The following is an 18,818-nucleotide window of genomic DNA, read 5'->3' on the forward strand; positions in this document are numbered from 1 at the left end:
TCATGCTCTGTCTCTCTCTGTCTCAAAAATAAACATTAAAAAATTTTATTTATAATATGAACAGAGGAAAATTATATAAAATTGCCACATGACATAATAGTGTGCGTGGGTTTCTAAAGGTTGTGCTGATTTGATGTTCAGAGGCCTGGATTTGATCTTAGTTCTAGTAGTAGTTATATATTCTCGAGTATGTCAGTAAGCTTCTCATTTTTTCATGTGTTCAACAAAGCAGACCGTACCCACCGTGAACATTTTTCAGGGATGCTGAAAGAATCAAAATGGATACGGAAGTCACTTCCAAACATGGAAGTATTATATGAATTGGTTTTTATTACAGATGTATTAACTTCTAGGCACCTGTGTGGCTCAGTCAGTTGAGTGCTCACTCTCGATCTCGCAGTCGTGGGATTGAGCCCCATTTCTCACTCTGTGCTGGTAACACAGAGCTTGCTTAGGATTTTCTCTCTCTCTCTCTCTCTCTCTGCCCCTCCCCTGCTCCCTCTTTCTCTCAAAATAAATGAATAAACTTAAAAAAATACTAAATATGTTAACTTCTATTTTGTTCATGGAGAACACAAGTATTGCAAATAAGCAAAGAAATAGTGTCTTTCTAGTGTACTCATTTCCTCAAATCTGGATTTCCTCTGAAATAAAGAAGCTACATTTTACTTATTTATTTATTTTAATGTTTTATTTATTTTTGACACAGAGACAGAGCATGAGCAGGGGAGGGGCAGAGAGAGAGGGAGACATAGAATCACAAGCAGGCTCCAGGCTCTGAGTTGTCAGCACAGAGCCTGACGCGGGGCTCGAACTCACAGACTGCGAGATCATGACCTGAGCCAAAGTCGGACGCTCAACTGACTGAGCCACCCAGGCACCCCTATTTTACATGTATTTATGTAATAGCTAGTCAATTATACAGGCATATAAGTTTTCAAATCATGTCCCTCTGAGGTTCTGGGTGGTAACTCAAGACAACCTTGTGTAGCGGGGAGGAGCTGAAAGGCTCCTGACCCAGGTCTGCCTCTTACCTGCCTCTGATGATGGTTACTTCCCAGGCTATGAGTGGGAGGAAAGACTGTATCACTGGTGGGCATGTACCTTATTGAAATCCACAATTGGCTTCTTCTGCACGAAGTGACCTTAGGAATGGCCTCCTGGTCTTCGAGTTTAGAGGTATCCTGACATGTACTTTATGTCATCCAAAGCCCCAAACTCCACATTTTTCTAGGATTAGTGGAAGTACATACTACAGATATATGCACCTTGAAAATAGTTATAATCACTCTGCTTCTGAATCTGTTTAGAATTTTGTTTAAAGGAGGGTGAATTCATTTCATTTTAAATAATTTTATCCTTAAAAATCTAAAAGCAGTTTGTGTTTCTGCAGCCTAACAGGGAGGAAACATTCCCCTTGACATTATTTAAGGTATAAGTATGTGTACTTTAACGTGTTTCTGGGTATTGCTAAGTTATGGTGAGTCATTAGTGTTATACATGTATATAAAAACCATAAACAAGAAAATGGAATTAATTACATTATTTTAACTTGAAAAGATGAAAACTGAAAAATGTACATTTACAAAAACAATAATTCAAATGAAAGTGTGCTTTAACAACAACAAAAAATCAGACTTACCCATTGACTACCAAACTGGATCATGCCATGGAGAAAAAAAAAAAAGATGATGAAGGCGAACATAGGGGAAGAGTAAAAAAATGATGAAAAGTAATTACAATGAGAAAAGAGGCAACAAAATGTCAACTTAAACAGATAATCTAAGAAAAATAGATCCATTTTCATCCAATCGCCACTCTCAACACAAAGGTAAATAAACTGTTTCTGAACATAGAACCAAACAAAACATGAATTGAAGTGAAACAATGGGATATTTATTAAAACGAAAAAAAAGCCTAATTTTTAAAGTACGTTTCTACCAGATCTTTAAAAAAATGGAAACTTTTGTATAAATAAAATATTTCATATGCTATCTCTGTGCCTTGTCTTTTGAATGCAAACTCAGGATACTCTAGATTTGTATAAACAAAGCAGGTAGCTTTCTAGCTTTCTTATTTGCTTGTGAAAAGTAAGGTTTATGTAAAAACACAACACCTAAGCTGTTAAAAGGTGTATCTGAAATTCAATGGCCACTTGTAAAATCTTAGGCAGTCTTCATATAAAAAAAGAAGAAACTGACATGAACAAAGGATAAAGGGCCTTCATTATAGTAAAGAAAAGATCAAACACTTCTGTTGGAGACCTTGGTCTTTTAGTCTAATCAAACCAGAGACTTCTGGAAACAGCATCCAGTATCCCATGCTGCATATCCATATGTGACAGTTCGCTTACCTCTTGTCCTCCATCCAGGGCACAAAGTTTGGCGCTTTGCTTTCTGGCATCGACTAGTACATTGAACATTGTACACACAGAAGCTGGAATGCGCAAGTCAGTTGTTTTGCTTGCCTTTTGCAGCTTGAGTTCAAATGCAGTTCTTGTTCTAGTTATTAAAACATGAATTCATAGTAAGTAATCCTGAACTATGTGTCACCTGTTCAGTAAAAGTGAAATCAACACTACAAGATGCTAATTTAAAACATGCAAATACAGAGTGTTGCATTGCTTGGGAGCTAGGGGATGGGAAGCTCTTCTTTCTCAGGTGTCTCACAGGAGAGATCACAGAGATATTTTATATTACACAGAGCTTTTGCAGTCATGCAGACAGTATCTCTGCCCAAATGAAGCTATTTGTTACATCTAGCGTATAACTCTTAATGGAAAGACGTCTTAGTTTTACTTAACTGCCTGGATTAATTTCCAAGTATAAAAACCACTTACTTCTCTGCATTAAAGCAGAACAAATCCTCTGCATCAGAGTTTACCAAATAAAGAAATGTACAAGTCTGGAAAACTCTAAAACATCATAATGAATGTCATCACTTAGGTTTTCTTTCAAATACCCATAATTGTAGATAGCTGCTTGAAAGAAACTGTGGAACAGGCAATTTGGAATTTTATTTTTGCTAAAGTATCCAGAGAACCTCCATAACTTTGAGACATCAGAATCACATATGACAAACATGATTTTTTAAACATTAAACAATCTAATTCATGGCCTTGCCTTAGGAAGCCATTAAACCTTATTCTAAAGGCAGGATTGATCTTCCTTTGAAGAATTCAGGATTATTCAATCGCTCCAACCAGTGTTTCTTCCAATATGCTGCCCACATTGCCCTTATATGTGTCATGAATAAGGGCAATGGGAAAGACAAGGCTTGGCTAATGAGAGGTATGATGCTGATTTTGTAGGAAATGTAAAAAAAAAAAAAAAAAAAAAGAAAAAGAAAAAAAAAAAGAAAAAAAGAAAAAAAGGAAGCACATTTGGAAGAATCCAAAGCCTCATAGTTTATTTCTGGTTAAATTCTGGAGAATGTAAATGGATACTTGGAACTCATTTGATACTGACAGAGACACGAGAAGACGGAAGAATCAATGGCACTGAGCATAATTGGAGTTTGCCAGGCCATTTCACGGCGTACAGACACAGTGCATCATGCATAAAGTAGTTAACAGACCTTTTCCATATGTCTCCGGAAGTACTGCCTTGGGAATTTAAAGCACAGTATTCCCAGAGAGACAACAATAAGCACAACAGAAATGATTAATATAGTACGGATGCCACTGATGAGGGCAATGGTTAGGAGGCCTAAAAAAATGTCTCAGGTCAAGCCTGTCAGTTACAGGAGTCCCCAGAATTTAGGTCTGAGAACCTCATGTCCATTAAATTTTGTAATAGCAGTACATAACGAAACCTTCCCTTGTGACAATTATATAACAGGTGCTTGGTGAAAAGTGCCACTTTGGCTGCTGGCATACTAAGCAGCGACTTGAAAACACAGGTCTACCTTTTGACACAGGCCTCTATCATATCACTGGCCATTAGTTTAAGTCTTTGCTCTAAGTGGTGGGCAAATTCTTGTTCTGGCCAGTGGAGATCAAAGACAAACATTTGCAGTGCATCAAGTTTCCAAAAAAGGTCTTCTGATGTTGCTGAGCCATTGCTAGAAGAAAAAGGAAACACGAAGAGCATCATTAATGGCCATGGTTAGCTATGAGGATCAACAATACATTGTGATTTCCTTTCTGTATCAATAGCCATTAGTTAAAAAAAAAATAGCAGGTAAATTCCTTAATCATTGGTATTTTCTTTATTCAACCTTCTAAATCTCTTCCTTTTCACTTCTTCTTAATAAGGTAAGGCAAAACACCCAAAACAAAATAGAAATGAATCTAGTAGTAAAGTTTCATAGAAAGGGGTAGAATGGATAAGGGTACTTCACTAAGGAAAAGAAATCAGATTGAACAGGGAAGAACATTTCAAATGCTTTTTACCAATCTTTAAGATAAAGATAAAATTCATAAATGCTTCCTCCTAGAAATTCCGAAAAGTATGTTTTACATAAGAGAACCCATATGACAGCAACTGGAATCTTTACTCTTCTGCTCATGCCTATGTATGTGTCTTTGCCATCATAATGGCTTCTGTGTGTCTACAGACACATATGTAGTGTACAAGATCCTTAAATTTCTCAATTATGGGTAAAGGTGAAACAGGTACTGCCGGTGGAATAACAGGCTGGGAAGGGAGGCAAATATTATGCCCATTTTGAAATGCCTTTTGACTTTTCTAGCTCATAATTCAACCTAACAGTACGAGGTATCTATACAGTCTAACAGAGAAATGACATTCAGGGTGTTCTGTAGTGGGGAACAATTCACGTATTTCAGATCATTCCATCCATCTAACTGTGGAGCATAGATCTGCTCTGTGGTCACTGCTGTGGCAAAGTTACTTAGAGGACTGAAGCTTCACCCCGTGTAGGAAAGTAATTCGTATCAAAGTACATATAACATTTGGGCAAAGGGTAATAGTACTCCTTTCCATTATGCAAGTATATAGCCTAATAAGGAAACAGATGCTTTGAGAGTAAAATGGTCCTATGTTAAAACACACTGAAACTTAAGAATTAAAGGAGAGAAAAGCCCCTGTGTGATTCATTTCTCCTCAGCTTTCCCATAAATGTTTCACATATACTAACCTAAAAGTTCTGTTTTGGGTGTGCAAAAGAAAATCAGAGAAATAAAATAATTTTTCACAAAAGCACAGCAGAAAACTTTTATAAAAGTAAAATTCTTTTATATATTTTTAAACGTTTATTTATTTTTGAGAGAGAGACAGAGTGTGAGAGGGGGAAGGGCAGAGAGAGAGAGGGACACAGAATCCGAACCAGGCTCCAGGCTCTGAGCGGTCAGCCCAGAACCTGATGTGGGGCTTAGACTCGTGAACTGTGAGATCATGACCTGAGCCAAAGTTGGACACTTAATGGACGGAGCCATGCAGGTGCCCCTATAAAAATAAAATTCTTTTAAATACCCATTTTGTTTGGATAAATATATCTTAATTAGTTGGCTTAAAAAAATCACCTCCTTCTCTGGCTGATTAAATGCTCATTTGCCTCCACCACCTGCACCTCAGCAGCTTTCCTGCATTATCAGCCTACTTTGTGTTTCTTCTCCCAGTCTGCCTGTAATTCCTCATGGTCTCCTTGCCTAGCCAACATGTGCCCAGAGTTAATTCTCAAAGGGAGAATCGCAGCAAAGCCCTGATGCCACCTCTTTACTCAATATCTCTTCACACCTTAAATATCAGTGCCCCAAACTACCATCAATCAAAAGAACCAGACAAACCATGTTGATGTTGATGTGAAAAATGCGAGAAAAAACACCATACTTATTTCTCCCTTTTGCCATATATAGAATAAAAATAAGAGGAAAAAATGACCAGGCAAAATCCTCCTATATATCCATAGTATACAATGCGGTAAATTAGAGGACCTAGATTTTAAAAGTAATTGAATACAATTGGTTAAAGAAGCAAACCTACTACTTATCATTATTTACTTTGGAGAAATATAAGTAGCTATTTGCAACATGAATGTATTCTTCACAGCATAACAAAACAACAAAAACCACCATCAAGACAAACTCTGAAATAGTGAAGGTGGAATTCTATTGAAAATGGACTTTCTCATAACATATAACAAATCTTTACAGAGAGTATGGATATATGTACTGTTCTTTGATGCTATGGTAAGACTCTAGAATAATAAGTGTGCTTAATTGGGAATGTAATTACGGTAACAAGTGTTTGTTATACTTAGATAAAAAAATGTAAATAGGTTTTCTCTTGAGCTGGAATATATACCTTGCAATTTACTCAGAACTTTTTCATTTTAAAATTATTTCTAATCAGTGACCTATTCTGAAAGTATTATTAACAGATCAAAGAATTCAAATGTGAATAATGGACTCTGAGATAATTTCCTAAAACCACCAGTAGGGAACTTATCTTACTGCATCTACTTTTAGAGCTGAAAAAAACCCAGAAGGAAGATGGGGAGGAGAACCTTGTAAGGTGATACACACATTAATAGATAAGGATGTACCTTTAAAGCCATAGTTGTGTTGTACTTTTAATTCCTTATATATATGAAATGGAATGATTCGGGCGGTATTTAATGCTTTATAACAAAAGTTAAAAAAAACTGGCACCTGGCCTGGCTCAGTCAGTGGAGCATGCAACTCTTAATCTTGGGGTCGTGGGTTCAAGTCTGACATTGGGAATAGAGATTACTTAAAAAAATAAAAATAAAATCTTTAACAACTCCCTCCTCCCCTCCCCCTGCAAATAAAAAAAAAAAAACAACTAGTTGTGATTACATCATAACATTAATAAGTAATTTGGAGCACCCTGCTGAAGAGCCTAATGTTGATAATCCTAGCAGGAAAAGATAATAGTGACTAACTTGTATACCATATTTTTTTATTTATCCAGAATGATGAAAATATGAGCACTTTATTTACAAAGCCACAGTCTGTCCTGACTCGTGTCCTGAGGGTCATTTTAAAAAGGGGCTTCCAATAATGAGATTCAGGTTTCAGACATACCTCAAAGCTAATAAAATAATAATGACAAAAAAATCTAAATTTCTCAAGGTAATGCCCACAATGGTGTTCTTGGTGAAAATCAAGGGGGGGAAACAGATGAGGGATGAGGAAGAAGAGGAGTGAAATTATGAAACAGTATTAAGAAGCACAAAAACACATCAACTTAGATTCATTATACTTCCTAGATAATTGCCAAGCACACACACACACCACTCTATACACCGTAAGTGCCCAAAGCATTTGCCTGATAAAGATTCACATGTAACCCAATATCCTAATAATTAACACGGGCACAGTGACGATGTTTAACTTAGAGAAGTATTGCTAAGCTGTCTTGCACGTTATTCTTTTCTTTCTTGGTCTTTCTTTTCTTGAACGTATGCAGCCTTGACCGGGAGCAGGTTTAACAGTGGTGGGAGGACTGGCACACAGGATGCTGGACAAGTTCTTAACTAGTATATTCTCTGGAAGCCTGATACATAAATGAGAGGAGTGAGAGCTTGGTTGTCAGGCAGACCTCAATTCGAAGCTCACCTCTGTCACTCACTGTGAGACCCCGGGCAGGTTCTGTTTCTTACCTTCTTTAGGACTTGGTTTCCTTAACTGTAAAACGGGGACCATGACATTTACCTCACAGGGTTGTTATAAGGCTTAAGTGACATAAAGGATTTGGCATTGTAACTGGGACATAATAAATGCTCAATAAATGGTAGCTATTTTTCTTCCTCTAGTATTATTCTTTCTAGCTGACTTCATGGGAGATCTTGGGCAAAACATGGACTATTATTGAGTTCATCTGTTGCCTATGAGGCTCATATTTTTGAAAACTATACAATCATGAATAATGATGACTGATGACAGTAATAATGACAATAAAATCATAATGTAGAATAGGAGTAGTTATTATGATTGACAGCCTAGGGTGTGCCGGGAACTTTTCATAGTTTTCTCCCCCCTTTTCTTCTCACAAAAATGTCTTTAAATTATGTATCATAACCATTTCAGAGTTGAGGAAACTGAGGGTAGGAGAGAACTTAATGAATAACAAGCAAGGGTCTAAATTCAGTGCTGCTCAATTTCAAAGCCTGTGTCCTTTTCGTTTTAATGACCCTTAGTTACCAAATCTGCAATAGGTAGGCTTATCACAAGGTGGAGTTAATAAATACAGTTTTTAAAGATACACAGATTACTTAAAAATAACGGGTCACATCAACTGATATGTGAACGGACAAAAGAAGAATTTGCTCGTGTTAGGAAATAAAGGACAATCACTTCTCTGCAACCTACAATATTATTTCTTTAAAAGTGAGACTAAGAAAAAAGGATTATATTCTTGAAACTGTTCTTACAATGGTTTTCTACATGTGCAAGAGAACCTATGTGGGAAGTAACAAAGCTGGAGCCAACTAAGGTTCCTAGACATACTGGTACCATATTGATTGCCTGAACTCTATGATTTAGGCTGGAGTCTACAACCTGGGTCGCAAAATGACCTCGGACCAACAGATTACATACAGGCTACACCAATCCAGTGAGTGTTAAAAAAAAAAAACAAAACTGCATCATTTATCATCGCTATGCTAAGCTTAGCTTAATAGCTTAAAAACTCAAACAAAACCAAAACATAGTGTCCCTCAACCAACGATGATAAATGCCATGCAATCTAAACACATGTGCACAGAACACAGCCCAGGCCATGCACTAGCTCACACACCACCAGGAAATAAGTGAGGAATACACACGTGGACTCATATAAAGAAGCCATCCACGAAGGAGTAGAAAAGCTAGGAATCTGTGGAAGATTAAGAGGCAGACTTGGAACTTTTGGAAGAGCTACATTGGGAAGACTGTTGGCGATATTCCTGTAAAGAAACAAACAACGTGGGAAGGGACCACCATAAGCAAGAACTACAGACGGCCACGTGTAAAGTCATAAGGTCAGGATTGAAGAGACAGATGTTCCATGGACACCAGGCAAGATACCCACTTGACAGGCTGCCACGTCTCTTGCTCGAAGCCTCTGTGAATTGACTGGGCAATGGAGGACTCCATGAGATCCACGTAGCGAACAACCAAGGGCACAAAGATCTCTTGCAAGTGTTTGTGAAATTTTCCATTACGTAAAAGTGCTGAAACAGTCAAGCAGAAATATGTTTGTCAGAGGGATCACATCAGGCATTTGGGAAACAGGGGTGAAAAGAACGTTTCCTGAAAGAGTCTGACACAGAAGAACTGACATAGATGATAATGGGTCTTGCTCCTCATATTGAATATATCATGAAAGCTAATCAAGAAGTATAATCAACCTCCTAAGCATGGCTGTCAAAACTGCAAATAGATTAGATCTCTATAAAATGTTCCTGGCAGGTGGTATGTTTTTACTTTCTAAGAGGTTTAACACATGGGGCATAGGACTACTTGCTAGAGATTCAAGGGAGCTGTTGGATACACTGAAGGTCTTGACACATGTAAATATAGTGATAAAGAGCGTTACAATCCCTGTGCTATACTGTGTATCACAAAGAGCTAAACCCATTTAATTCTAAGAGCTAAGCTTGATTACTTGTAAGAGATACACTTATTTAATTCACCAAGAGGGTGACTGTGGCCTTGGGAATGTCTAATCTGATTCGTGAACTTTTCAGTTATTTGTGGATTTTCTTGTTACCCAATTTTCCACATGAGTCTTTGAAAACAGCATATCCCCTGCATTTCCCAGGTGTCCATTTGTCTTTAATGAATTCTACTGTGGAACACCCTACTTACAGCAGTTGTAGAGGTCTTAGAATTTGTGCTACTGGGACAGGACTGTTTAGTAAGTAGGTAGTAGGTAAGGTGCACCTCCCTATACCAGAAGGTGGATGCTTTCTATGCACAGGACATAATTTCATTAGAAGACGTTCAGTGCTATCTATACACTCTTTGTGTCCCACCCATCCACTCCCCTGACAAATTCATAGGTTGAAATCCTAACTTCCAGTGTAATCATATTAGGAGGTAGAGCCTTGAAGGGATGATTCGGTCATGAGGGCAGAGTCCTCATGAACAGGGTTAGTACCCTCATAAAGGAGATCCCAGAGAAATCCTTCGACCCTTTTGCCATTGAGGACACAGCTCAAAGATGGCCATCTAGGAAGCAAGTTCTCACTGGACACTGAATCTGTGGGCACTCTGATCTTGGACTTCCCAGCCCCCAAAACTGTGAGAAGTATATTTCTGTTGTTTATAAGCCACCCAATCTCTGGTACTCTGTTGTAACAGCCTGAATGGACAGAGACAGCCAGTATGTGTCTAAGTTGCACCATGAAAGAAAAGAGAATCTATAGGAAAATACTAAGTAATGTTACATAATATTCAATAAATAATTTGAAATTTTTTAGATGATGGTACATGTTTGTTTCTCAAGTGAACATATCTTAAACCCAGCTGTGATGTTTTTTTGACTCTCAAAGTGAAAACATATTCATTTCAAAATATACATCGTGGTTGGCAAAGGTATTTCTGAAGAGATAGTCTTTTAATTGAGCCTAAATGACAGGGTGGCATTCACAGAAGATTTGGAGGGAAGATCTCCAGGTAGAGAGAAGAGCTGGTATGAAAGTTCTAGGCAGGGTATAAGCAGATGCACTTCTAGAAGGACGAGAAAGCCAGTGTGGCAGGAGTAGGGTGAGAGACAGGGAAAGAATAGTGCAAGGTGATGTCTAGGTGGTAGGACATGGGTCCACAGGGAAGCATCATTATTTTTATTATTATTAAGCAGAGGAGTGACACAACAGAATGTGTCCGGCAGCTGTGTGGAAGATGGAGTGGATGACCAAGGAGCGGGTGGGGAGCAAAGAAGGTACCCAGTGCTCAGTGCTTCACTGCAATAGACCAGGTAAAGGGTGATGGTGATGATGAATGGGGACTGGGATTAGAGCAGCAGAGGTGAAAGATGGGGGAAAGTTCTTCAGGACTCCCATTCACTTCTATGGATCTGAATAGCTGTGTGTGCCTGTGTACAAAATCTAATAATTAGTAACTTTAATAGTAATGTCATAGAAAATACTCCACTAAATATGCCAATTTCCCACATAAATCTTCCTCAGGGCAAAAATACCCCAAAAGCTAAATAGTGCTTTAAAACTTGGGCAAAGTATGTGATGCTTACCATAGTGGCATGAATACTGCTTTAACGGATTCTGAAATTTGTCAGAGGCTGGAAAACTACAGACATGTGAAAGTGGGGTTGGAAAAAATTCTAAATGCAGAGGAAAATACAACCCTGTTTTTTTTTTTTCCTATTTCTAGTTAATTTGGTTTAGTATTTTTTGTGGTTAAGTAGGTTTTTTTTTTCTGGGTTATCTATATGCGAAAAGATTTCCTATTAAAGTGGGAATGATAATCATATTTAAAGATAAATGTCTTATTTAGGAGACTAATGTTATCTTAATGATGTTTTCATTAGCACGCTGAAAAGAGCTTTATTTATTCCTAGAGATTCAATCAAAGAACTCAAGGTACTATAGATCATGTAATTCAGTTCCTTTTGCCAAATGTCACCTAAATAAGGATGTTGAACATTAAGGATGAAATATTCTGACTCAGGCCACCTAAGTCACTGTGGTAAGCAAATTAAAAAATACACCCCTATCTGAATTTATTGGATCTCCACTTAACAACTCTCCTCCTTCTTCCTCGTCCTTGCCAGAATTTTTGGAGTGTCAAGCACAGTGCTAAGTCTTTTATACGCATTCTCTCATTTAATCATTACAAAAACTCGATGATAGAAGCACTATTATTTTTTTTTAGTCTTATCAATAAGGAAACTGAGGCACAGAGGATTTAGGGGGCATGTGGCAAAGTCATCTAGTCATTAAACAATAGAACAAGAGCCGTTAACCTCCATAGAGTATAATACTGCCACCTCTCAATTTACATAACCATAAACTATTATCTGTGTATGCATCCATTCCTACATTCATCCAACCTACCAGCAGCCTATCAGCATCTTTTAAGACCTAGAAAAGTAGAGGTTATTTTAGGTAGAAAAATCTTGCAAATGACAAACACATTACTCCACATCTTAGATGAATTATGTTTTTAGAATTAGAATTTGGAAAAACTCAGTTACACTATGAATAAGTCAAGAGATTGAGCAAAACTATTACACTCAATGAAGTGAAAAATGAATGAACACTGAAAATATTCAATGTGCTTATAATACGCATCGAAAGCTGGACAATTTCACATTGCTATGTAGCTAGACTATAGCCTGACCTTTAATCTATGTGGGCTACTAATAAAAAAATGCAGGGACACCTGGGTGGCTCAGTCGGTTAAGCGTCTGACTTCGGCTCAGGTCTTGATCTCACAGTTGATGGGTTCCAGCCCTGTGGTGACCGCTCAGAGCCTGGAGCCTGCTTCAGACTCTGTGTCTCCCTCTCTCTCTCTCTCTGCCCCTCCTCCGCTTGCACTCTTGTCTCTCAAAAATAAATAAAAATGTAAAAAAAAAAAAAATGCAAAGAGCCACAGGCTCTACATCTCAGGTGCTGTTAAGCACTATCGTTATTTTTAACTCGTCCAAGACCAAAACACACACGCACCTATGAAATCATTACATCTACAAATGAGAGTAACTCTACCTCATCAATCCAAACGCTACTTTATTATACATTTGGAGATTAGGTATGTTCGTTATTAAGTCATGCTTAGTTTGTTAAAATGAAGCACATAGGAGAATCGATACTCAATGTTGTTATTAAATATTATAATGATTCTAAGATTAAGTACCAGTTGACTCAAATGTATTTCTAGCAAGAGCTCTCTTTTTTAATACACTTGCTAAGCCCTGAATTCACCAACTTGTTAAGTAAGCCTGTTTCTCTCGTGTTCCCACCATGGGAGTGAAAGCAGAGACTGTCCACCAGATCACTGTATCTGAAGCTGGTGACTGTACTACCTGCTTGGCTTTTACTTTTTACATACAAAGAGTAATCAAGACCTACGTACTTTGCATCCTTAATATCCATCTCAACACATCCCTCCCTCTCTTTATCGTCACTGCTGTTGCCCTACTTCCTCCAGCCTTCTTATCTCCTGCCTTGCCTACTGCAATAATCTCTTTCCCGGCCTTCAGGATCCATATTTTCTCTTTGTCAATCAAATCTCAAGCAGAGGGGCTTGCAAATATATAAAACTAGTAATGTCCTTCCTAAAGACTGTAAACCTTTAGTGGATCATCAACAACAAACTCTAAAAGTCTTTGCATGACATGAAGGCCATCCGTGCCATACCTTAAAACGACTTCTCTGGCTCATCTCTGTTGCCTGACCCTCTTATTTGCTGTGGTCCAGCCATAATGATTTGCACGGTCAGTTCAAGTCTATAATTAACTCCTCCAAACCTTTCTGGAAATGCTTTGCTCTGCTGTCCCCTTGCCCAGTTACTGGTTCCCCCCGTTTACTCACTACTTTGTACAGACCTCCACGGTGGTCCATATCATACTTCTGTACCTACTGCCATTTCTAATCTCCCCACAAGGGTGCAAGGTCCTTGAGGCAGGGACCATGTCTGTATTCTTAGTATCCAGCAAAGTGCATGACTCCAAGCAACTGTTCAAATGTTCGTTGAGTGAATAATTACTTGGATACAACATTAAGATGACTACATTATTATTCAGGGAACTGTCTAAGAACTTACTGAAGCCTATATATCTCTTCAAATTTTATATAGAATATATGGTATTAAATACTATTGGTATGAATATCCTATTTTTTTTATTTTTTATTTTTATTTTTGGGACAGAGAGAGACAGAGCATGAACGGGGGAGGGGCAGAGAGAGAGGGAGACACAGAATCCGAAACAGGCTCCAGGCTCCGAGCCATCAGCCCAGAGCCTGACGCGGGGCTCGAACTCACGGACCGCGAGATCGTGACCTGGCTGAAGTCGGACGCTTAACCGACTGCGCCACCCAGGCGCCTCAGAATATCCTATTTTTTTAATGTTTATTTATTTTTGAGAGAGTGTGAAAGCACAGGGGAGGTGCAAAGAGAGAGAGAGGGAAAGAGAGGCTCCAAAGCTGGCTCTGTGCTGCCAGCACAGAGCCCGATGTGGGGCTCAAACTCACAAACCGTGAGATCATGACCTGAGCTGAAATCAGAAGCTAAACCTGAGCTACTCACGTGTCCTTGAATATCTTATTTAAAATAGGGTAGTCCAGATGTCTAAGACCAGACTACTAAAAATTCTACTGGATATGAATGTGGCTATTTTATGTCTCTTATCTTAATGAATGTGGTAAGAGGAGTATTTTTTGTGTTCAGTCATGACTCTTGATAGCAAACTAACTCATCCTGAAGATTAGGAGAAAAGGGAGGTTTTCTCTATTTCCTAAGACCTGTCACAAATGCTTACTTCTGGCCAAAAGTCTGCTCATGTTGCCTCAGGGTGTTCCTTTTTATTTTTTAAAAATCAAATTATAGACCCATTTTCCAAAGTTTTAGAAAACTGGCAATTGGCAGTATTATTTCTTTGGTAATTAGACTCAGGAAAGGTGGGGGGAGGGGCGGCGCGTGGTGGAGAAGGGAGGGATGGAGAGAAGGAGGAAGAGAGAGAAGAAAAGAAATACAGAAAAAATGCAGAAGGAGCAAGAAAGAAAAGTGAAAGCTTCGGGTCAAAAGGCAAGACTAGAGAAACACACAGGACACTGCACTTGTGTATGTAAATGCATGCTCTTTTTCTCAGTTGCCCATATGCCAGTTTGCATTCCACTCCTATCAGACACCATCAAACGCCCTCTTACTATGGAGCCCCAGGCATCAGCATGAGTGCTTCTATCTTCTCCATACGGTTTAGTAAGGGTAGGCTGCGATTTGGGGTTGCCACCTGTCCAGATCAAGCCTCTGCAGGGCACCCCTTCTAACAGCTTATTCCAAGAGGCAACTCCTCAATGTGGCCTCCTCCAAGAATGCTTCTGACAGTATATCCGAGGTGTGGAAGCAGAAAGGACTGCTTGGAAGGAGTCTAAAATAGTGGTTACGAGAATGTAAGTGGAGGACCCAGCATCTACTTTGTTAAATAATCATTTTCCCCTCAAAGATTCCATGTTTCCAAATACCACCTTGTCAGAAAATAATGAAGCATCAATGACATCTAGCTGAACAGTACAATTAGAAATGGCAAAAAGGAAGCAAACGGCTTAAATAAAAGGTAAACTAGGGATGCGGATGTGCCCAATTATTTTGAGCATCCCAATAATTAAGAAATTAATGTTGATTATTTACATACCAAAAAGAGTCTTACATTTACAAAAGTACTTGTCATAGGCTTTTAATAGTAAGATTTCATCTAAGAATATAAACTATGATCCAATTAATAACAATTACTGAGATAGTAATCACTGGACAAGTGAAGAATAAGCAGATAAAAGAGTTCCTGTATTCTTTTTAGGGTAAAAATATGCTGGTGACTCCTGAGCCCATTTAATCCAATTTTATACTGTACCACCCCCTTCCAATTAGTCAGCATTAATGGATTACTAGGGTGAATGACTTCTCCTAAAATTCTAAATAGCCATTTGAGAAGGAAACTAGTAATTCATGACCAGCAAAATAAACAGCACTAACCACAATAAAAACAAGACTTTGCCATAAAACAACAATTATTCAAGGGACTACAAACTATGTATCCTGCACAGTGAAAACCCAGGAGACTAAGACATAAAATTAGTTGACAAATGTATACAATGAGGATCACTGAAATCTGAACAAGGGCTTCAGGAGAAAAGTCAGGAAGATTGCAGCCTAGAACAGAATGATGTACAAGGAAGAAAATACACACAGCAAAACAAAACAAAAAAATCCCGAGATCTAGGAATAGCACCAGCCAAGAATCTGGCACATTAAATAGGCACTACATAAATGTGTGTTTACTGAATAAATACCAATAAATATCCACTGCCTAAAGGAAACTCTGAGAGTGTCCCTTCGAAGTTTAAGTAGAATAGGAAACTCACTGGGTGTTATTTTCCTTTTAATTAAAAGCTTAATAAGTAAATCTATATAGTTTGGTAATATTTAATTTGTACAATTACTAGCATAACAACCTCCTAAAACCACATCCAATTCTTCCTTTCCCCTTGGTGCACTTGTTAAAAATTATCTATCTACCTACCTACCTACGTATCTGCCTAACCTACCTACGGAGCAATAGCACTGATGTTATGTTTCCTATATTTTGGACAGCAACCCCAAATCCAACAAATCCAAGTTTAAAACTATAATTAAAGATGCCATAGTACAGTACACATAATTGAGTTCTATTTCTACAATCTATATTGCATTATAGTCAGTAAGGCATATATGTCCATATGCTCTACTAGATGATAAGCTTTTCAAGGGCCAGGACTGTTTTTTCATTCAGGTTTCTGCAAAGTGACTGGGACTTGTAAATTTTAGGCATTCAGTACATGTTTGTTGCAGAATTAATTCAGGAAAAACCCCGATATAAACATTAACCAAGGCTTAGGGTAAACATAGACAATGAAGTCTCATGGTCCTGCTCTTCTCATGCTGTCTTTTACGAGATTAATAAAAAATCCAAATGGAGAAGTCTGTAATTTTATTCCAGTTACATACAGCTTTCTGACTGGGATTATGTTCCTCAATGCCTGCCCTAGGTGATGAAAACAATTGAGTTTGGCTGTAACGTGATCAACAACCCTCAAGTGTAGGCTTCTTGATGCTCATGGCCGTAGGGGTTACAGAGCTTTCTGCAAATCTGTGAGGGACACGTAGGCATTTTAGAGCAGGTTATTTTTTTTCAGGCATTAAGTTCTATAAAAATATAAAAATCAGACTGAAAATTTTAGATGGCTACATGTGGTAAAGAATCTAGAGCAACACTGGAACTCAACTACAAAAAAAAGGCTAGTGACTGCTTGCTTTTACATTTATTTTACTCTACACACTGACAGAACACATTCTGACATGTAATTTTGCATTCAGTCAACTCTGGAAACTGGAGTTAAATACATTTTTGCATTTTTGTGGTCATCTCATCATTTGTAAAAGTGCCTATCTATAAAACTAGGCTGGCACACAGCCCTGTTGTCATCTAGAAGTCATATCCTTTCTGCATTGTGCCTCGTAGATGTATGTACAGATGTATCTATAAACACCAATTCGTGAATTTCAGATGCACGGCTCATTTAAGCGCTTGAGACAGGATAACACGCAGGTGTCAGCCCTCCATATTTCAAAGCTTGAAGATTAACCTAATATACAATATGGTGACCTAACCATTCTTCATTTGAAAGAAATCTGAAAAATAATCTCTGATACAGCCTAAGTGTGAGAATAACCCAGCGGGATTTCCACTTCTTCATTTCTTAATGAGTTTTTTGATAATGAGAGGTGACTTTGCCAGTCACTCTGGGCTCTATTATGGCTAATTTGACTCCACTTCACTCTCCTTGTTAATTATTAACACTAGCCTTTTTATCCTCATGAGACCACATTCCAATTTTTCCTTTTTCGATTTTTATGAGCCCATCTTTATGAAGGTGAAAGTCTTGGAGAATAGGTTTTCACTTAGTGCAGAGCCCGAACATTTATTATTCGTTTAGGCAGAGACGCTGTGACATTGATTATATAAGCACGGGTGTTCTTCAGGATGGCTTTAATGTGCTAGCAATGTGAAAAGGCTGTTAATTAAAGAAGCAGCACCGTGGTATTTTTCACTTGGGAATCAGTTCCCAAAAGAATGGTCATTTGCCACTTGCTAACATATCCACAGATTAAGAGGTGACTAGCTCTAAGGGTTTGCCTTTCAGTAGTGCTGAAAGAAATGATTTGTGCCATTTGCAGATGGCTTTCATTTGTCAGAAGCGGTCACTTGCCATATCTATTATCGACAGGACAATTGTGGCAGACAGCACGCAAGGGTAGAATCTATTTGTACTAGCGTTAGAGTCGCACAGTATCATTTAACTATCATGCTAATTGCTTCATTATGAAAACATTTATTTTCCCTCAACTTTAATACATCTCTTTCTCAAAATTGTTTCCTTAGATACCATTTAAAGTAATTACCCATCTAATTATCTCTTTAGTTGGGGCAGGGGGAGTGGATCAGGGTGGATGGAGGTAGGATGGATGGACGAGCAGGGAGCTCAGTCTTTTCTGGACAGAAATAAAGGAGCCGGAGTTTGTTTTCATCATCAGTCCTGCTCTGGGAATCAGTGGGTGAGTCTGTGAGGGGCGGGAGATTGGGGACAGTTGCTAAAATTATGGTGCAGCTGATACTCTTCCCTGGAGGAAAACTACATTTCATCTCCAAGGGTTCTTAAGGCTAAGGCTTTCCCCAATCATGCCCAACTCTACAGAAAGACGCATGACCCCGACAGAATTTTTCTCCTCCTTACAACAGAAACTGAATCTGCTGTCTTGAATCTTTCCCCCAACTAATTAGTTCAGTCCCTGGCATTCTCATTGTGGACGTTTCATATCATACGTGATAGGACAACATACACCATTTATCTGACTCTGTACCCTTTAACCAACTCTCTTCCTCTGCCCCCACAACTCAAGGGCTTTATGAAAATTTTCTGAGGTGAAAACAAAACTTCATGGAATCTCCTGTCTTCCTTTAAAAAATTATATTATTTTGTAAATGCCCCAGAATCTGCTTTTGTTCGCACAGGCCAAGACGGAACTGGAGACCAAGGGGGCGGGCTCCTGCTCACCTCTGTCTGTGACTCCCATCGGCCAGCTCCTGCCTGGCCACATCACCTCTTAGGGATTTACTTTCCTAGGCTGGAAAATGGAG

General features: G+C 38.5%; 1 protein-coding gene across 8 annotated transcripts in view; it reads right to left on the minus strand.

Annotated features, from left to right (window-relative positions):
• Nucleotides 1–18,818, minus strand: part of CADPS2 (calcium dependent secretion activator 2) — a 545,032-nt gene that overhangs the window by 57,508 nt on the left and 468,706 nt on the right. For 7 of the 8 annotated variants that reach the window (XM_049641747.1, XM_049641748.1, XM_049641750.1 and 4 more), the window contains 4 exons: nucleotides 8,997–9,138; nucleotides 3,907–4,062; nucleotides 2,354–2,501; nucleotides 1,643–1,657 (listed from right to left, as the gene is read on the minus strand). In XM_049641747.1, the coding sequence (XP_049497704.1) occupies nucleotides 1,643–1,657; nucleotides 2,354–2,501; nucleotides 3,907–4,062; nucleotides 8,997–9,138 (461 nt within the window). Of the gene's footprint in view, nucleotides 1–1,642; nucleotides 1,658–2,353; nucleotides 2,502–3,906; nucleotides 4,063–8,751; nucleotides 8,872–8,996; nucleotides 9,139–18,818 lie in introns of all 8 variants that reach the window. The other variant, XM_049641753.1, reaches the window with a different exon arrangement.

The sequence above is a fragment of the Panthera uncia genome, chromosome A2 (genome assembly GCF_023721935.1).
Source record: "Panthera uncia isolate 11264 chromosome A2, Puncia_PCG_1.0, whole genome shotgun sequence".
In the NCBI taxonomy this organism is placed as follows: Eukaryota; Metazoa; Chordata; class Mammalia; order Carnivora; family Felidae; genus Panthera; species Panthera uncia.